At 39.5% G+C, this 22,186-nt stretch overlaps 1 protein-coding gene across 1 annotated transcript; it reads right to left on the reverse strand.

Moving 5' to 3' along the window:
- Positions 1-228: 228 nt before the first annotated feature.
- LOC122046291 lies at positions 229-20,638 on the reverse strand. The gene is made up of 9 exons (XM_042606899.1): positions 20,482-20,638; positions 20,283-20,353; positions 19,193-19,352; positions 3,562-4,445; positions 2,840-3,013; positions 2,634-2,750; positions 1,047-1,226; positions 893-939; positions 229-708 (listed from the first exon to the last, which is right to left on the reverse strand). Exons 2-9 carry the CDS (start codon positions 20,328-20,330, stop codon positions 393-395), a joined length of 1,926 nt encoding a protein of 641 aa, XP_042462833.1. The 5' UTR covers positions 20,331-20,353; positions 20,482-20,638; the 3' UTR covers positions 229-392.
- Between the last annotated feature and the right edge of the window lie 1,548 nt (positions 20,639-22,186).

Below are 22,186 nucleotides of genomic sequence, written 5' to 3' on the forward strand. Positions count from 1 at the left end.
CTTTAAATTTTACATAGTATTTTCATTTCCATTTTCTAAATATTATAAAGGAGAGATAAAAAAAATTAATATATATTGTCATAAAAATATAGATATCTAAATTTAGTAAAATAATTTTTTTTATTTTAAATAAAGAAGCTGATGTGGATATTATCCTTCAATTCGAGTATAATTATTCAAACAAATATTGAATGAGAGAATGTGCAAATGTAACCTGGATAATGAAGATAAATAATGAAACTTCTGCCTTCTCCATAGTTTTATTAAAATCAAATATCCAAAATGAATAAATTTATCAGTAAATTACTTGCACTCCTATAGCAAGAAATATAATTTATTTACATTGAAATCGAGAGAGAAAAAATGTTCAGGACGAGCTATCAAAATTGTACTCAGAATTCTCCATCTTTCAGAATTTCCCAGCCATCTGTGAATGTCCCATGATTTTCACTACTTTTCTCGGCTTGCTCTTGCTCGGCGATTGAAGACTTCACCGTTGTCATAGGATCATCTTGAGTCGAATGCTTCTCTGCAATATCTTCGTGCTTGAGCATCTCCTCCGACGAATGTTTGCTCCTATTGTAGGATGAGCTCAAAGAACCAGAGAAGCTTGAAGCTAATGAACGCAGAGATCTACCAAATGGTAGACCACCATCGATTCTTTCTTTTAGCAGCATGATGTCATCACAGATGATAGCAATTTCACCTCTGAGATAAAAGATAAACAAGAAGAGTCGCCATATAACCGAGTGAAACACAGTAATCAAAAATTATGCCCAACTTAATTCCTAAATATGTTGTCAGTTTAATCAGTAGAAGAAATATAGTAGTTGAAGTCTTTTTCTCTGGTTTAAATAAAATTAGAAACTAAAAGCAAAGCGGACAAACTTACTGGAGAGCATCAACCACGTGGCCATTGTCCATCAGAAACTCCGTTATCTGTAGCAAAGTGAAACAAGAATAATGGCATTCAACTTTATCTATTTCTTGAAAGTTACATGGTTTCACAAATATTACTATTATATATATCCTTGAAATATGCTTACCTTGGAGTTCACTTCTGCTTCTTCTTGCAGCTTTTTGGATTCTTCTACTACTGAAGCCATAATGGCTTCCTGTTCGCTTAGGATCCTACCAGCTGCTACTTCCTTTTCAAGTTTCTCTTGTTCAGCTATTGCAATTTCGACTTTCACAGCAGCTAGGCGCGCTTCAAGGGTTTGTTGAATCTGGAAAACATGAACATGTCACACTTAGAAACTTTAGGGCATGTTTTCTAGGAGAGAAGGAAACCGACAAACACTTTTTCTCTATCAATAAAGTTAACCAACTTCAGAAAAAAAGTAAAAAATCAGAGGAAAAATTGAAAGCAGGGGAATATAAAAACTTCATTTACACTGCTGTTATATGTATAGTAAAAAGATTGCCCAAGAAGCAATATACATGCTCAAAATCTATATAACCAGTTGAATTCTTTAGAAACAAGTTAACAAGACATGCTCAAAATGCTTTCCATGATATAACCAGTGGATATCGTAACTGAACTCTTGATGAAACATGAAAAACCAAAACTTGAATTCCTTACTAAAGGTTACTAACTGATTCCAGTCTTTTAAGGCTTTAAAAATATTTCAGGAAAGAATGGAACCAGTGAAGTATGAGACAGACAATTGCTATAATGTACAGATCTACTTCAACATGTTCACTCAGAGAAAGGAGCAATGGAAGTTATTGTATAAAAAGATGGTCAATGTCTCTGATTGCATTTCCTGACAAAGCAAGCTGTACAGCAAACAGACAAAACATATTATATTCCCGCATGCATAGATTCAGTGAAGTCATCACATGGCTCAAACTCTTCTTGATGCTCAAGGGGAGAAAGAAGCCTGTCACCAAGGATCGCCCTTCTTGATGCCCAATTCACAAAAGGATCATCCGTGAATCAAGTTTAAATTCCTAGGCTCCTAACTGATACTATTATGGAAAATATATTAATATAAGTAGTATTCTTAGATTTTCTAATATGATGGTGTAAAATGAATAAAGGAACAACTGCATACATCTTTGCATTTCCCAAAACATAGGGTAGCATTCTTGTCAGTATAGAATTTTATCAAACAGGCAGTGAGATAACAAGATTTTGTCTAAGAACAAAAGGTCTATTTTGTTTGAAACTTGAAAGTAGCTAAATAAATTATCTTGTGTGCAATTTGTATGCAAGTAAATGAGTCAGTTTTAAACAAGAATGATTACCTATTTAAATATGTGGAAATGTATTGTGAATTTGAAGTTTCTTGGTTATGTAGTGAAACATATTAATGATATGATAAGTTAATTTTGAAATCAGACAATGTTTATACTAGAGGCGCCGTAAGACAAGAAGTTTATACTAGAGGCGCCATAAGACAAGAAAGTTCAGTCACCATATAAAGGAATTATACTACATAGATCTCAATGTTGCGCAAAAAATTCATGTAGCAGCCTTACAAACCTCATTGGGCAATTTGTTATTCTTGATATTTGTGACTATACCGGAGAAAAATAAAGTCAACACACATAATAAGGATCTATATAGTATAATGGAAGAAACAGTGAGTATATCTGTTTTCCGTCCAAAAGTGGCATCAGTAACTAACCTCCCCAATCAGTGTAAGGGATTTTTTTGTGTCATTTGACAAACCGAAGAGTCTATATTGGAGTTCTCGAGCCTCAGTTGCTAATATAGCTTTCTCACCATAAATCTCTCCAGCATGCTGAAAAAGCAAGCACAATTTTAACAAAACCACCTCTAGAAATAAATAACCAGAACAAGCATATCAGATAATGCAAACAATAAAACAACCATGTCCTTTGCTTCCTTTGCATGTATTAGAATCTTTTTAAGTTCCTCTGCATCGGAAAGAATATCTTCAGCAGCACTTGAGGCTGCTTCTTTGGCATGCTTGCTCCTCTCCTCATGAAGCTCTACCTCTTTCATCACACTAGTCATCGATTCCACAGCAGAAAACAAATTTACCTGTGAACAGTTTAAATGATTAAAGCAATTCAAATAGAATACACACACATATATATACGTGTGTCTGCACAACATAATGATGGATTTCTATCTTCCTGAAATTTGATGACCCACTAACAAAATAAATAAATAAAAGAAACAACCAAAAAGGTGACTTCAATAGCAAATAGGCAAATAGTGAACGCAGAAAAAACAAAACATGGTAGCAAAGAAACATGATTTAAAATTGGAAGGATGCCTCAATTAGAGATCATCAAATGCAATATCTAAGAAACAGAAATGTGAAACCTACTTTCTATTAAGGGGGGCAATAATAAATATCAAGCTTGGATGAAAAATGGCCTAAACCTCATGACATATTAAACTATTCCTTTGCAAAAACTGAAAATACCAAATTAGTGTCCTTCAGAGCTATATAAAGTAAAAAAAACAACTAGAAGAGCCTCGTTAGAATTCGATGTGACTAGACACTAGAATTTCCACAATAATTTTATACAAGGTCATAGGAAAATTGAATAAACATAATAATACCAAGAAATAATATTTACCTTGCTGCTTTTAGCATCTGAAATGAGATCTCGAAGATCCACAATGTCAACAAAATGACCTGATCGTGTAAGCAGACCTGTACATGGATTATCAGCATTAGCAAGGAGCACCCCATTCTCAGCAGCACCCTCATCAGATGACTTAGATTGTGGGTTTTTAAAATCTCTTGTTTCACAAACTTTAATATCAGCATTTGAGATATGAAAATCTAAAACAACATCATCAGTTTCCAATTCAGAGAGGTTCTGAGTCCTGAGAGGCTGAACTGGATATCCTAATTGTTCATTGGAACAATTTAGCGAGAAATTCCCAACACTCATTACTTTCTCCCTGGCTATAAAATCTGAAACCATATTTTTTGATTCAAATGGTGAATGTGGATCATTAATTTGAAATGAAGCTGGTACTGAGGAATCTAGATTATGGAATGTCTCAGACTCATGGTGAAAATCGCCAGTATCTGATTTTCTAATTGATGATTGCTGCACCACAGGTTGATCAAAAGGGCACTCATCATCATGGCTTAGATTATTATGAGAGTCTACAAACTCCTCAAACTCATAAAGCTTTGAAGGAAGAGTGACTTTTTCCACAAGGTTTAGATCAAATCCATTCTCCCTGGCATTTAGATTGAAGTCAGAATGTTCATTCAGCTCCTTGGAAACATGATCATCTGATGTTGGACGTTCCAGTTCCTTCAAATGATTTACAAAGCTAACCTGCGGCTCCCTGGAATCATGCTCCACAAAGCATGATGGCACCCTGTTATCAGAACTGAAACTGCCACTAGAAACTGTATCTTCACCAGCCAATGACTTTTTCAGACTTGTAGGCTCCTCATCTTCCTGATGTCTAGAAAGCATAGGCTCTTTAACCTTTTCAGCTGCAGAATCAAACAATAGTACAACTTAAGGAAAACAACAAAAGAGTTCACTACTAGGGTGGTTATTTGGAAAACACTAAATAAATTATAATTCAGTTTTAAGTTCAATTTTTTATTAATCAAAAAGGTAACAAATCTTGGCATGGCCACATCCCTAATTCAATGGGTACTTTAAAGCCATTACTTGCTCTCTATAAGAGGGGAGTCATTCCATAATTTTTATTTTTGCATCCAAGTTCATAGTTCCAATCAAGAGGCATTACTTTTATAGTGTCGTCTAGTTTTTATCTTATTTGATATTTTAAGGCTAAATTTTCTTATGGTGCTCATCATTGAAGCGATTTACAAAACACATCCACACTGGCATGCCAAAATAGAGGTAACACCAGTTGTATCGTCGGGAAAAGATCAAAAGAAACTCATATGGACTGGCCAAATCTTTGCCTTAAGAGTGTGAGATTTGACTTGCGTCCAATTCATTTTATCTAATCTTTCTTATTTCTATGCATTATGTTTGTTGACTGATTTTTCATATCTTTGGATTCAAGTTAGGCCAAGTGCAATTTTGTCTTCAATTATATGGAATCAATAATTATCTTATACAGTTCCAACAATCTAATTCAAACACTTTCTTTTATTTCAATCATGAGATATGAGACAATGTTGATTTTTTTGCAAAGAAAAACAGTATGCAATATTTTTTACTTTGAGCTTTGAGATTGCCAAAACTATTGGAATTTTACTGCAGTTAGAAATATCTAAAAAAATATATCCAAATTATATTTGTAATTGCTTTCATGTAATCCAGGTGATGGATGGATAATTTTTCTTTAGTTTTTTCCTAGTTTAGAAGACCTATTTGGGGTCTGCCATAAACAATAATTAGAAATCAAGGTTAAAGTTGAGTTCATCATCATTGGAGTTGAACTTGGGGGCAAGGTTTAAAATCTCAACCCGTATCAAGGTTTCGGTCCTAGATTGGAATGATACTATTTTAGTATCATGTCGATACAGTTCAGTATTTTTTTTATTTATATATAATAATTATTAGTTAAATATGTTTATTATGTATAATTTATAAAAAATTTTGTATATTGATTTTATATAAGTTCTCAATTATTGAACAATTTAATATTGTTAGAAAAAATAATTAAATATAATTTTCTTTAAAGAAGATTGATCTATCAATAATTCAAATTAAAATTTAATATGTTTAGGAAGCAATATTTCCTAGATCAGGTAGAGACATTCTAAAACAAAAATATATGTTTCATATATTTAGGAAGCAAGAATCCTAAAAGTAACAAGCTAAATATGTTAATATTTATGGATCCAAATTTCAAATTCATTCTAAGACCCAAAAAAAAAATTATCTATAATAAGTATATAAATGAACACAAAGATATTACTTTATATATAATACTTATATAAATTAACTATTTATTCATTTAATTAATTATTAATTTAAATAATATATATTTTAAATATTAAAAAATATTAGAATATAAATCTGATTTATTAGAATTTTTAAATAAAATTTAAAATAATAAAAAATCAGAATATTAATTAAAAAATTATTTTTAAAAATTAATTTTAAATATTTTATCAAGATAATTTAATTAAGATTTATGAAAGCATGTTCAAAATATCACACTTAAGTTAGAGAATTATTTGAATTAATTAAATTAAAAGGTTTAATTTTCAATTGTGTAACAGGAACAGGAACAGGAACATCACAATGTCGACGATGCTAAGTGGCCGGAGGAATCCGACAGTGAAGAAGGCGTCCGACAGCGCCGAAGGCATCGTGGGACACTTCTAGTGATGCTGGAGGTGTCCCGCGACACCTTCGGTGGTGCCGAGACACCTCTGGCTGCACCTGTGACGCATTCAAGACATGATACTTGTGCAAAGCGTGGTCGGAGGCATCTAGGACTCCTCCGGGACATCTTGGGTGTTTACGAAGAGGGGTCGGAGGCGTCTCGAGACGCCTTCATCCTGCAACACTTCCAGCAATGCCAAAGGCGTCTCGCAACATCTCCGTGACACCTCTGGTACGTCTCCGGGACGCCTTCACTGCTGCCTCGTCATCGCCTCCCCGCTACTATTCGCTCACCAGTTGTCTTCGCCACGGCCTCCCCTACTTTATGTAGCGTATTTTTTATTAATCGATCAACAAAAAGAATTGATTTGATTCCTTTTATCACGATTCCTTCTATCGCGCGACGCGTGTGCTCCATTCCTTCTGTCACGTGACGCACGCGTAATTATTGCACGTACTGTGCTATTTTCGCTTCTATGTCGGAACGGTAAAAATCGTCCGTGTCGCCCGACGCAGAAAGGTATTTCAATGATTGCTCGGGGATCTATGCCCTCGAATATAAACGTCTCTGGGTTCTCTTCTTTCATTTCTAATACATTCTAGAAAGGTGGATCCAAAGTGTTCGAACTAGATTTAAGGCAATTATCCACATTGGTGATTGCTCAACTAGTATTGAAAGGTATATAATACAATTAGCTTAATGATTGTGATGCAATTTATGGAGCAAATGTATGCATTTAATTATATATTATCCCACTCAAAAATAAAATCATGAAAGCTTAGGCGCGAAGTGGGCAATATCATACATTCATACCATTGTGGAGTTATATGAATTCTTTTGATCCCAACAAATGATATCAGAGTCATGGTCCAGACCAGATGTAATGTGGGGTGACCTTGAACGAAATTGAGGGGAGGCCCGAAGCAAGTCAAGGTGACCGGATACTCATGGAGAGGTCCTAGGTCAATAGTGACTCGATGCTCGCGGGGAGGCCCGAATCAGGTCAAGAGTAACCGGATCCTCGCGGGGAGGCTCGAAGCAGGTCAAAGTGACCAGATGCTCGTGAGGAGCCCCGGAGCAAGACAAGGTGGTCGGATGCTTGTGGGGAGGCCCGGAGCAGGTCAGGGTGACCGAATGCTTTTGGAGATACCCGAAGCGGATCAGGGTGACTGGATGCTCGCGGAGAAGCCCGGAGCAGGTCAAGATGATCGAATGCTTACGAGGAAGCCCGAAGCAAGTCAAAAGTGACCGAATGTCTGAGGAGGAGCCAAATCATGAGAATAATAGTGGCGCTTCATTTGATAGGGGGATTATTGGGAATTTAATCAAAATCTTACATTGAAAATATACGGAAAAGATCATGGGTTTAAAAGAGAAAAATATCTTGATTGGTATGAGGCATTTTGGATAGAACCCAAAAACAAAACTATGAGGGCTTAGACCCAAAGTAGACAGACAATATCATACTATTATGGAGATATGTGAATTCTTTCGTCCAAGTAGCATTTAAATCATATCGAATTAAGTGTATTAGCATGTGTCAAAATGCAATTTATCTATATAATGCCCTCAAGTTGATTTAATCTCAGATTAGCTATAAGTAATACTATTTTGAATAATGAAAAGCAAGAAGTCTATAAAAAATAGTATTTATACAGTGTATAATACTCTTTATATTATGTATACTATATAAATACTTTGTATAGAAATTGATGCGGGGATAAAGAGGGTCACTAAGTGCGAGTCAAAAGACGGAGAGAGCAACCGACGTGGAGGTCAAAGTCAAGGTGATCAACGCTAAGGTGGTTAACGTCAAGATGCCAACGGGCTCACCTATGTTGGCCGAGCGGAGGTCGACTACAATGGCCGATAGGTGTGGGCAATGTCCGATCGGCATGAGACTTGTCCAAATCGACCTCCGTCCAACTCGGCGTAATAGGGCAAGATCGTCAGACGCTCAGTGCGGATTGGCAGAAAATTAAAGTCATCGAAACGCTTGTCCAAACAGAGGGAGACAAGCTACTATACCCAATCACCACGAGGAAGAACAGCTGAGGTCGACCGATCGGAAGAGTATAAGCTAAGTGGCTTCCTCGCTCAGCCGATCAGAGGGATCATTGACGTGTCTCGGGATATCCTTTTGGGAGATAGTGCCACTGACACAAGGCATGGTCAATAGGCGGATCGTACGACGGAAGCTTCTATTGTCTTGTCAGGGATATGCATGCTCTGTTAAGGTATGGTGTCAGAGGCACTTTCCTGACAAATTGGAGAACGTGCCCATGACAGTTGGAGAACGTGCCCACATCTCGAGAGAAGTGCGCACATCGCACACCAGGACACTATATAAAGGGGGTTCACACACCGATAGAGGTACGCATAATTCACTATTCACACCTGTCTACTGTTGTTCCACCTTTTTCCTCTTTCTGATGACTGACTTGAGCGTCGAAGGGCCAACGCCGGGAACCCTTCCCTAGCTCGGCACTGAAGTTTCTTGTGTTGCAGAGCAGAGGGAAGTCTATATCCAGTTAACGCGATAGTCACATCCCCAGCTTGCTATCTCTACGATTTTCGAACAGGATCATATTGGCGTCGTCTGTGGAAACGTAGCCTGAATCTGAAACGCAAAGATAGAGAACGTTGGACGACTCGCCACGATTACCTTAACAAAGGAGGAGCAGTATATGCTTATACAAGTCCGAGCAGCAAAAATTATGAAACAACAACAGCAACAGGCGTTGGTCGATCGCTAGTTACAAGAGCCCGCGACTTCAGCAGCAGGTCATCCAGTCGGATATGGAGATCGAGCGGATCATGTATCCATTCGGGGACAGAGTAAGAAGTCGGTCGGCACATACAGAGACGTGCCCCACGCACCGATCCCCTTCCATCAAGCACTGTTCCACACTCCAGCAAAAGAGCTAGGCCGAGCAGATAAGGAACAAGGATCCTCCTCGGACAATGCACCCGTTCGGGACATGCGTAAAAGGAAAGCACCAAGGAATGATGATTCGCCCAAGCGGATCAATTAACAATTTTTTCAAGAAATCTTGGACGACCCTCTGCCAAAGCGCGTCTTCCTCACTACACTTTCCAGGTCAACACAGCGCTGGTTTAGAAAAATGTCGATTGGCTCGATTCATAGCTTCAAAGACTTCCAAGCGACATTTTACACCACTTCACCAGCAGCAGCTGCTACCAGAAGACGAGCGTTAACCTATTTTCCTTGAAACAGGGGCCAAGGAGGTACTGAGAGCCTACATCAAATGCTTCAACCAGGTGGTCATGGATATTCTATCGGTCTCCTCAGAAATATTGGTGAACGTCTTCGCCCAGGGGACGACCGAAGGAGAGTTCTTCCGCTCACTCATCCAGAGACCGCCGAAAGACTTCGACCACCTGCTTAGGAGAGTCATGGAGTACATAAACGTGGAAGAGACCCAAGCAACAAGAAAAAAGGAGGCGTCGGCCGAGCCCACAGGAGCGCCTGAATGGCGACCACCTAGTAGCCATCAGCCACCCAAAGGGCCGCAAGCGGGAGGAGCACAGCAACACCGGGAGCCTAGAACACAAGTCGTACAGCATGTGGCAGCCAGTCACCAAAGGAGGCGAAGGGAAAGGTATGGACGCCAATGTTTTACTCATTCCATCAGTCGACAACGCACAACACGCACGATTACTATGATCTGACGCCAATTGCGAGCCGACCAACTCCTTGAGGATATCGTCGTCGATCACCATCACCCGAACGACATAAGAGGCGCCGATCAATGGGGCAGCAAGATGACGATCGAGTGACATCTGAGCGGTGTCATCATCAACCTCAAAGGAGAAACAACACAAGTCCCGCCCAAGCTTCTGCTAAACGGACTAGGACCTCGGCTCGAGAGAACTAAAACGCCACTCAGGGAGAGATTGGAATGATAGCTGGTCGACCGACTGGCGGTGACTCAAACCGAGCGAGGAAGTCGCACGCCCGACGCCTAGAAATACATGTCGTCGGATGCAGCAAGGAAAAAAAACAAGGGGCCTGAGATCAATTTCGACCCCCGAGACCTAGAGGGAGTGGAGATCCCTCACGACGACACCCTGATCATTGATAACCATCATTTTGTCATGATATTTTGATTCATATAAGCATATCGTTTAATCTTCTCATGTGTTAATTTCATGTTTATATAGCATTTCATAAGTTGGATTCATTTGTGAACTTAATTGTAAATTATCTTATATTTGAGGTATTTGATGCTAATATTTGGATATATTCTTTGTACGCATCAAAGGGTCATGGACCCGATCATATCAAACTAAATTTGGGCTCAAATCCGAGCTTAAATGAAGAGATCAAGCGTTGGAGTAATCTGGATCGCCCATCTAAGACATGAGGAGATCTGAGCCATTTATCATGATCGGGGTCACCCAACCTAAGGAGTAGATCTGGACCTTTCATGAAGATCAGCACCTTTGGATAGGATTTTAAGCGACTTTTCATCGTTGATCAAGATCTGAATTGTTCCAACCGTCCGATCAAATCCAGTCGATCGAGCAGGTCTCACTGGTGGCACACATCGTTATGATAGATGGACTAACCTTTCCGAGCAACTGGAGAACCTCATTGATAGAGTTCCTCCGATCGGGTAGTACTCCAGCCGATTAGGATGAAGATCGCCTATTGAAAAAGAGGGTTGGACAATTCACACTGATCGGAGACTAACTATATAAAAGAGCTTTCTCAAGAACGCTGCTCAAGTGTGTCGGACTGGAGGACGTTAAGTACATCCTTCAAGAAGTGCATCAAGGCTTATGCGGAAGTCACTCGGGCGGCAAATCACTAACCCGAAAGATCATGTTGGCAGGATATTTTTGGCCCATGCTACAAGATGATGCCGCTCAGACAATGGCCTTGCTTGTGGTACCAAAAATATCACACCATCCAGCACCGACCGACTGAGGAGAAAGGCATCCACGGTATCTTGTCCGTTCGACCAATAGGACATGGATATCATTGGACAATTTCCAATGGCAACTAGCCAGTAAAGATTTCTGCTCGTCGCATTAGACTACTTTTCAAAGAGGGTGGAGGTCGAGTCGATAGCCAAGATAACCGAACATATGGTCATCAAATTCATATGGCAGAATATACTATGTCGATTCGACATCCCTCATCGGCTCATCCCGGATAACGGGAGACAATTCGCCGAACGGAGACTCAAGGAGTGGTGCGAGGGCTACGGCATTGTGCGGGATTTCACTTCAGTGGCCTACCCTCAGAGCAACGGTCAGGCGAAAGTCACCAACCGAGAGATCCTTAAAAGGTTACGAGCTTGGCTCGATCACGCTAGAGGCAATTGAACTCCCCATATGGGTCAATCGCACCTAGGGATGGCAACGGGTCCGGGTTAGGGCGGGTTTGGCCAAACCCGGAACCTGCCCCGCCTCCCTTTGGACACGCCCCGCCCCGTGAACCCGACGAGGCGGGTCCAGGTTAACCCGCTATATTTAAAATATATTTATTTCAATATTAAAATATTATAAAATATTAATTATTAAATATAAGAAAATTTATAATTATATTAATAAACTATCTTTTCTAAAGCCCGGTGCACGAAGCTCCCGCTATGTGAGGTCCCGGAGAAGGATCCATTGTACGCAGCCTTACCTTGCTTTTTGCAAGAGGATGTTTCCAAGATTCGAACTGGTGACCTTTTGGTCACGGGGCAGGTCCAGTTAAACCCAGGACCCGCCCTGAACCCGCCTTAAATCCGTTTAGGCGGGTCTAAACCCGCCCCGGATTTATTACGAGGCCAAGTTTGAACCCGCCGCATTGTCATCCCTAATCGCACCACGCCAAGAGAGGCGACCAGCATCACACCGCTTCATCTGGTGTACGGAGGAGAAGCAGCGGTTCCAGTGAAGGTCGGAGTAGAGTCCGACCGGGTGCAACTCTACGACAAGGGGAACACCGAGTGAGGACTCATGGAGCTCGACTTGGTGGACAAAGTGTGGGATAAAGCAATCGTCTAGCTGATGGCGTACAGGCAACGAATGAGGCCAAACTACAACCGGAGGATGATCTCAAGGTCATTCCAAGTCGGCGACCTGGTGTGGAAACGAATAAAGTCAGTCGGCGACGTTATCAAGCTGGAGGCTCCTAGGGAGGACCTTTCAAAGTCATTCAGAAGTTCCGCTCGGGAGCCTACTACTTGCAAGAGGAAGACGGGAGAAAACTCGAGCGGCCCTGGAGCGCGAACCATCTCAAGCACTATAGGGCCGAGTGCGTGGTTAAATCCAGATGTACTTGTATAAGTGTGTGTCTTGCAAATGCAGAGAGAATGAATAAAAATCCAAAGTGTTTCAGACTCTTGTGACATTCGGCCAAGTTAAAAGTCGAGCGGCAACTATAAACCCTTGTCTTCGTCAACAGTCGAGCGGTGACTATAAACCCTTGTCTTCGTCAAGGGTCGAGCAACAACTATAAATCCTAGTCTACGTCAACAGTCGAGCGACGACTATAAATCCTAGCCTACGTCAACAGTCGAGGATATGATATAGTCGTTGAGCTTATGTTTGAATGAGCATTCAGACATCTCTGAGACTAGTTACACTGATGGTCGGGAGAGCAGTGAGTTATACTTAGGAAAATTTCAAGAAACGCTCGGTAAAAATTAATAGAAGAAAGATGCACCAAACAGGCAATCATGCATTAACACTTAGAAGTTTTTTACCGCACATCGGGAGACATTACAAAAGAAGGCTTACGGAGCAAAGATGAGGGTCACTCTTAAGTAATCCAGTACGTCATCCAGCAGCGACTCGGTCAACTACTCCCGATTGATCACCTTGTTGGTCAATGGGGACGGAAGATAGCAATCGTCCTTCAGCTGATCAAAAGTCCCATTAATTCTGAAATTGAAGAGGCGGAGTGCTCGATCTGTGAACCAGTTGTTGAACGTGTGCGAGCGGAGATAATCCCGCTTGAGGACTTCAAACCAACCAAGCTCGGCGTCTTGATAAACTTGGAGGGCCGATCGGGATGCCTCCAACTCGACGTTCAACGATTCCAAGTCAGCATCCTTGCGTCGAGATGGACCTTCGTCGTAGCTTGCTCTGCCGATCAACTCCCGCTCGACACTCCGCTCGGCCTCAGCATCCTTAAGATTCTAAGCCAAGACCCAAACCTCCTTATTCTTGATATTGAGGTCTTCGATGGCTCGAAGCTTCCGAGCATTGGCGGAATTGATCTTCGCTTCAAATGAGTTGGCCTACTTGTTGAGCCTCGCCAGTTGCGAAGCCTACTCAGCACTCTTGGCCTTCTCCGCTTGCAATAACTCGGAGCTCTTACTCAGATCGGCCTTTAAGCAGTCAGTTGCTCCGTGCGTGCCTGAGCGGCCTCTGAATGGCCACTCAGAGCGCGCAGCTGTTGGACTTCATGCTCCAGAAAGGTCAGCCTTTGGCACATGGTCAGGCTCTTGACCCAATTCTACAACAACAAAAAGACTGTGAGTGCCGAATGGATGAAAGCAAGTAAATATAAAGGCAACATATGTACCCGGCCATCTGAGTATGGCTGTTCGCAAGCTCCCCAGGTGAGATGACCGCCGCGCGGGCATGGGCATCAGCCCATACTTGTGCTAACGGCCCTTGAATCCGAATCTGGTGCTCGGGGGTTCGAGACGCGACGTCGTCCGGGCTGCACCATTCATCAGTGGGCAAATAGATGATGGTCGTTATTTACCTCTGGCCGCTCAGACCGGAAGGTTCAGAAGTCGCTCTCCCCGTAGACTTGGACGTCGAGGACGGCTGAATAATGGATACTTGTACGATCGACGAAGATTGCGGTGGCATGAAGGCAATTAACGGAGCATAGATAGTCCCTGACGACAACCCGGATAGCGAAGGCGTCCGGTCAGAGGATAGTGAAGTATGGAGCACTGCGGCTCCCTGCTCCGGAAGTGCAGGCGTCGATGTCTCACCCGCTCAAATGATGGACGAGAACCGGTGCGGGCAGGGGCTTGCAAAGCGGAAGTGGCAGAGCGGGAGGAAGCTTCCTCACCGTGCCTCTTGCGGTGTATCAGAGGCTCACCGGAGGTAGCAGACTCTGAGGCCACCGCGATCGACAGCACGGAAAGACATTCGGGAGGAAGGTCTGCAATAGTAGCCGCGACTCCGCTAGCCGCTGTTTGACTCCCTCCACCCTTGCTAGCCGGCGCGTCTGCCCCTCCAGCTTCGTCGAGCAGATCCTAAGAGTGGGTGGTCGGAGCTAGGCCACGACTCTCCGACTCAGACACGGCCGCTATATTGATCTTTAAGTCCGCAAACCTGCTCTTCCCGGCTAGACGCGCCCTCAGCATGATGCGGGTTGCAAAAAAGGAAGAAAAATTAGTTAAATTCAAAGATGAACAGAAAAAAAAAGCATACCTAGGTTGGTCGGCAGCCGCATTCGGATCAGACTCGGGCCAAATACATATAGGACGTCCTCCAAAAGCAACCAGTGGATGTGATACTTCTAACCGACCAAACTGGACACCGCTTGGAGATAGTGCTTCAATACCTCCCGAGCGACGAAGGTTGCATCACTTCCATCTACCAACTAGTCGGGAAGTCGGGCCGCTCAGGAAAACGAACGCAGAAATAATATTCCCTCCAATGTTTATTGGAGGTCAGCATTTTGTCAAAGAAGACTCAGCCCACGCAGACTTGGAATAAAAAGATGTCGGACTCGGATAACTTAGGATAATAAAAGTAATGGAAGACCCGAGGCGTCAAAGGGGTGTCGTGTAGGCGGAATAATATTACTACCCTGCACAGCAACCTAAAGGAGTTCGGCACTAATTAATGTAGGAGATGTGGAAATATTTACAGACGACGGAAATGAAGGGATGAACGGGAAAACGAAAGCCTGCACAAAATTGGTCCTTAAAGAAGGTAAAAAAGTCGGCAGGCGGTTCGTGTGGTCGATTGTAAGCAGAAGAAATGACAATTTGATAATTAGACGAAAAATGGTATGTAGATTTAAACTGTTCCATCTCCTCCCCGTCAAACCTGGACTCGGTGAAAGTAATACCAGAGTCCGGGGGCAGGCACAAGAGGTTGTGAGGAACTAACCATTGGAAACAATGAAATCGAGAAGACGCAACAACAAAGGGAAGAAAGAACCTTACTAAGAAAGATCGCCGGCAAAGATGAGAAGGAGAAGCGCCACAGAGCGTGCTCGAAGATGAAAATGCGAGGAATGAAGACAACGGCGAAGCGAAGTAAGGTTTATAAACCTCGTGGTCGATCACCCCGAACCGTCCGATCAAGGGTTGCGAAAAACCAAGAGAAGATCCGATCGTAAAATTTAAAAAACGTCAATCACATCACTAGCGGATATCCGTCTGTCACGTCGAGCGTGCGGCGGTAGAAAGTAGGACACATGGCAGCCAGTTATAACAGAGCATTAATGAGACTTAATTAAAAGACATGGCCGTGTGTTCGGCCATAATGATCGAGAATTTGCACAGTCTTCCAGAAATTTCGGCGACGTCAGCCTAAAAGGGCGTGCATCCAGAAAAGCATAGAGAAAGGGAAAAATTCGCCAAGTGTTGTCGTCAATCGTCCCGATCGGCACAGATGTCTTACCATCATACAGCCGAGCGGCCAATCCACCATCAGTTTTATAAGGGAGCTACACATCCGAGTAGTAAATGAAACAGAATGACGACAATTAGGTGATCCGATCAGGGACTCGAGAACAGAGAATGGTGGTCGGTCGGCTAATTAGACCTTCGAGTCAGCGATACACTTCTGCGTTCATTACATTCGGACGACAATGAGGGGATATGTGCCGACCGATATGCACAGTATAGTGAGTGTCCGATCGGCGGAGGTCACACGAGGCACTACTCGTCCCGTCAGTCAGACTAGCAGTCTCCTTCGACTAGACTTGAGGGGAAGGCTTGTGATGATAAAGGGGGCCCACTAAGTGCGAGTCAAAGGACGGAGAGAGCGGTCGACGTGGAGGTCAAAGTCAAGGTGGTCAACGCAAGGATGTCAAAGGACTCACCTATGTTAGACAAGCGGAGGTCGACTATAATGGCCGATCGGTGTGGGCAGTGTCCAATCGGCAAGAGACTTGTCCGAGCCGACCCCGTCCAACTCAGCATAATAGGGCAAGATCGCCAGACGCTCAGTGCGAATCGGCAGAAAACTAAAGTCACTAAAACGCTTGTCTGAGCCCAATCACCACAAGGAAGAACAGCCGAGGTCAACCGAGAGGAAGAGTATCAGCCGAGCGACTTCCTCGCTCGGCCGATCAGAGGGATCATTGACGTGTCTCGGGATATCCTTTTGGGAGATAGTGTCATTGACCAAGGTCAACAGGCGGATCGTACGATGAAATCTTCTATTGTCAGGAAATACATGCCCTGTTAAGGTATGGTGTCAGAGGCACTTTCTTGACAAATTGGAGAACGTGTCCACGACCAGTTAGAGAACGTGCTCACGTCTAGAGAGAAGTGTGCACATCGCACACTAGGGCACTATATAAAGGGGGTCCACTCGCCGACGGAGGTACACATGATTCACTATTCACACCTGTGTCTACTGTTGCTCCACCTTTTTCCTCTTGCCGATGACTGACTTGAGCGTCGAAGGGCCAACGTCGGGAGCCCCTTCTCTGGCTCAGTACTAACGTTTCTTGTGTTGCAGAATGGAACGGAGTCTATATCACATCCCCAACTTGCCATCTTCACAATTTTCGGACAGGAACAGTAATCTAATTATGCAATTTATATATATAAAGCACTTGGGTTGACTTAATCTTAGATACTTCATACTTGCTAATAGTAATACTATTTGAATAATGAAAAGCAAGAAGTTTACAAAAACAGTATTTATACAGACTGTTTAAATACTCTATATATTATATATACCACATAAATGCTTTGTATAGTCATTTAATTACATGCTCTATTTGATCAATTTTTTAATTATGCTTTTTGGATACTTTTCAAACTCTAATGATATATTTGCGTCATCAAATAATCACGCATGATCAAATCTCATCGAGTCAGTTGGCTGCTGATGATTAACAAAGAGGTATGTGAAGAGAAATGGTTCCTTTGGAATATTTCCTTATAAATCACCAAAAGGAGGCATGAAGAAAATAATATTTTCACATAACTATGAAGAAAAGTTGTATGCAAAGAGGTACACAACTAATCTTCATGAAATGCTTTGAAAATTCTTGTGGATTATTAGACATATGCATTTTGATTTTAGAAACCTTAAAATAATATTTTTGCAACATTGAAATATACAGATTGTTGTATATTATAACTTTTCTATGCATGGGCAATGTAAAACCATGCATTTATATACAGACTCATTTTTTAATGCTTTTTATATGCTTATATGTTATAATTATGAACAATTGACTTAGTATAGGTGAAATAATACTAATATCCTACACCTATGGAATTACTTGCCTATACAAGGGCTAAAGATATGAATAAATCATATCATAAAAAAATCAAGACATGAACGGGATTAAAATAGTATCATATCGTAAAGCTTATTAAAGGCTATACTCAATAGTCAATAATGATACATGAGGGGAATGAGATTTCTTCAAAATGAGTCTTCTTATGGTGGCAACCCAATCACTCTGATAGGCAGACCCTTAAAGGAGGTTACCAACAAAAGCTGATTGGTTGGATAAAGAAATTCATTTGTATAAATAGAAAAAGGAAAAAAAAAAAACACTCAATGTACGAGAAGTTCTATTTAAGGAACTTTAACCCTCATCCTCAAATGATGGTAAGCACTATGTAGAGTAAAAGCATGAGTTTCTAAAAACTATAAAGAGACTCAAAGTGGTGTTATTATGAGATGTGACTCTAAACATCCCTAATAGAAGCTCTCCTATATGAGGGTATCATATACATTCACAGCTAGGTTTGGACCCTACTAGATGTCCTTACAAAAAATCAAAGCATGGGACACAAGCACTATACAAGCTCATGTTAAAGTCGAACCAAGAATGATGTGGTTCAACAGCTACAATCACTATTTTTCTTGCGATGATGAAGACTTTACTATTAAGTGAGAGTTCATGCTTTTAAAAGCACCTTAGTATTGATGTTAAGCAACACTTGTTTACTATATTAATCTATTTTGAAGTTTGAGTTTTATAGGGAATTGTTTTTTTTGTTAAGGAAACTCAAAATTAACAGAACAATGTAGTATAACTTTATTTAATTCTAGTTTTGATTTATTTATTTTTTTAATTATTAAAAATCCACAACTCTTGATATCGAGACGTCTCCAATTCAATGAGTGTCTTAAAGAGAAGACTCTATTAAAGAGAATCATTCTACAGGATTTTTATATCTAAAGTTCAAAGTTCTAATCAAAAGCAGTTGAGACTTTTCTAATGTCCTACCACCCCATTCTTTTTTTTTATTCGGTCTTTCTAAAAATATTCTTTTGGTGCTCAATATTACAATAGGCCTCCACACTAATGCAGTAGTAGAGAAGACAGACTAGATATATCCTTAAGGTAGAAAATTAGAATCATACTCGCACCAATGAACCAAAGCTTTACCTTAAGACTGTGACTATTAACTTGCCTCTGGATCAACTTTCTCTATTTTTTTCTTATTTCTAATGCATTATATTTCTTGATTGATTTAACCTATTTTTTGATTGAAAATAGATCAAGTCAAATTCTATGCTTAATTATTTAATGGATTTGATAATTACATTAGATGGTTACAACAAATGATGCATTCAAGTAGCAAAGAGTATAAAGGCTACAAATATTTAGGGCAAATATAAATTTATAAATTGTTCTAGCAAATCCTAAGAGCATAACTAACAAAAATTTGAAAATTGTCACAAGTATTACAGTAATCAACTAGAGACCAAAAGCAACATTACCTGAGGTTGAGGGATGCTTTACTTCATTTGTATCTTGCACAGTGCATGATGTATCGTAAGATGTGGTAAGAGAAGGCAGAATATCTACAATAGACACAGCTGCAGCATCAATATCCTTAGGATGCTCAATAGCAAAAGCCTTCAATATGCGGTAATCAACCTGTAAGCATAAAAGAGAGAATACATTATATTCTTAAACTATAAGGACACTAAATATCATTTAAAACCAGGATAACCAAAACATCAAGCAATGGGTAGTAACTAAAAGCATCCCAGAATAGTAAGCTACAGTCCAGGCATGATATTTTTTTAAGACTTCACAGTCCATACTTCAATGAACATCAGTTTCAACAGTAAACTTAACCATAAAATCTAAACTCCAAAATAAGCACAATAAGATAAAATACAGGTCGATATATGCAAGCACATCAAGCTTGATGGAATTGGATTAAATAAATTTATAAATTTTAAGATTGAAATAAAATCTAACAGCTGAATTCCTTACAAAATGAAAACTTCAATGGCAGCACAAAATCTATAGTATACCACTAATCATGTATACTTCATATATAAGCAAATGCTATACACACTACTTCAAACCTAGAACACCAATAATGCTTACAAACAATAAAACTTCAAGTTCTTTGGAGACTGAATAATTGATATAAGTACCATTTTGAATTATGGGAATGGCAATAATCAAAGGATTTAACATAAGAGTACTAATACTAATATGTCCTTTGACAAATTCAATTAACTCTGAGATCATGTTTTAAAGAGCATTAATTGTAACACGACTACTGCCAGAATCTTTGAAATTTTTTTTAAAGGAACACCCAATATATGCACGGTTATGAAAAATCACGAAAACCTATAGCTTATTCTTACTTTTACCATAACCATGGAATTTCTAACAATCTGATGAACAATCATTAAAAAAGACATCAAAAATGTAAAATAAAGCTACACTTACATTTTTTTTTTCAGATGCACATATGATACATGCATAAGAATATACGTACAATATGCCAGGTTAAGAACTGTTAAAAGAACCAATCAAGGACTAAAGGGAAGAGAAATTATGCTTTACCTGTGGAAAAATCTCCTGGAGACCTGCAAAGACCTCCTTGTACCCCATGCTTCACTCAATTATAAACCGTTCTGCAAAAAGTAAAACTATCGCGATGAATACTCAATCCTGGAATCGTCAGAAGAAAAAAACAAACCAAATAAACGACGATCGATATAAAATTCAAACAGTAAGATAAAAAAATCGGCACAATAATCACCCCGTCAACGAAGAACAGTCGATCACAACTGGATCGACGGAGACGAAAGTGTCAAAGGAGCAAGTGAGACGGAGACGGAGACGGAGACGGCGAGAGAGAGGGCGAGTCGTGCGAGTTAAGCTGAGGATAAGTGAATAAATGCTAAGTGCGGAAAATGAAATTATTTTAGGGTTTAGGGGTTAATATATGTAATTTTTTGCGGTGTCTTAAGTAGAAAGAAAATACGGAAGGATGAAGCTACCCTACAAAGTATCTGCTTTCTAAACAAAGAAGATACGCGATTCTATAGGCGGTAAAACTGCGTTAAAGGAAAGAACGTATTTCTTTACTAACAAAGTTTATCCATCAGATAAAATTTATTATATTTATTATTTATATTTAAATATATTTTATTATTATTATTATTTAATTAATTAATTTTGATATGTGATCTTAATATTATATTATCTAATATTCAATTTCATATAACGTATTATAATTGTATTAGGTATAATTTCTTTTAAAATTTTAAAGTACTGAAACTCATCTCTACCTTAACTCTTCGTCTCCTATCTATTAATTAAAATGTCATATTTTTTATATATTAAAATTATTTAAATTTAATTAAAATCTTTCCAAATTTAAAATAGTCATGTTATAACAGCTAATTAAAAATTATTATGATATTATAGTAGTCATTAATTGACTATTACAATTTGAATAAACAAAATCTCAATTAAATCAAAATAATTAATCAAATTAAGAAGTTTAGTTCGGCTAATTGAGGAATTTTTTTAAACTTTTTATTATTTTAATTTATTCAATTTCATATTAAAGTTTTGAATTCAAACAAATCAATTAAACCGAATTGATAATATTAATAGTCGATTAGTTATACCTGAACCGAATAACAATTGTGTAACTTAACTGATCGACTCATAAATCGAATTAATTTACTTGTTTAATAGCAGTCAACTATAAAAAAAATCAATTAATTCAAAAGGGATCGAATTAATCAATTTTATACCGCTTAAATTTATTGGATTTAGTAGCCAAGTTTGGTGGTGTTGGGCAAAGAGAGGTTAATACCTCTCAACCTCTAATAAAGAAAAAGATGAAGAGAGAAAGAGATCATGCAAAGAAATAAGACAAAGACGTATAAAAGGAGAGCAAACATGAGGAAAAAAAAAACAAAAGTCATTATGGTTCGACAATGTGTCTACTCCAAAAAAAGGCCAAAAATTTATTAGAATTCTCTCTACACAAGAGAATCACATCCAATGATTCTTGTGATTGTTGTCGTACAATAGGTTTACAATGATCCATGTAAATAGTGCATAAGCCCCAAACCCGATAAAATCGTAATAGATTTTTGTTATAAAAATCACAACATAATTCTGTTATGAAAAATCATAACAGAATTCTGTTATATAAAATCGTAATAAAATTTTATTACAAAAAATCTTGACAGATTTTTCTTCCATAGCATTCCTCGTATTGACCTTCATCTAAATATGAGTTATCTATCAATAATCTCCACCTTAGCAAATATTCACCCCTTCGAAGAACACGAGTATTTGAATAAAACTTCACCTGGATCTCTAGGTCTAGGCTTTCTTCCTCTAACATATAGGGATATGAATCAAGTTCAAGCAATGCTTGAACTTTTCTGTGTTGGTGCAGGTTGTACTAATAATCTGATTTTGATGTATGACAAATAGGTTAA

This window comes from Zingiber officinale, chromosome 2B, assembly GCF_018446385.1.
Source record: "Zingiber officinale cultivar Zhangliang chromosome 2B, Zo_v1.1, whole genome shotgun sequence".
NCBI classification, from domain to species: Eukaryota; Viridiplantae; Streptophyta; class Magnoliopsida; order Zingiberales; family Zingiberaceae; genus Zingiber; species Zingiber officinale.

Bases quoted from the DNA above. Each gene is read 5' to 3' on its own strand.
- LOC122046291 (XM_042606899.1), bottom strand. From the start codon at position 20,330: ATGGGGTACAAGGAGGTCTTTGCAGGTCTCCAGGAGATTTTTCCACAG. The intron at 19,353-20,282 runs GTAAAGCATAAT...TTATGCTTACAG, and splicing joins TCCAGGAGATTTTTCCACAG to GTTGATTACCGCATATTGAA. The intron at 2,751-2,839 runs GTTGTTTTATTG...TTGCTTTTTCAG, and splicing joins CAAAGGAAGCAAAGGACATG to CATGCTGGAGAGATTTATGG.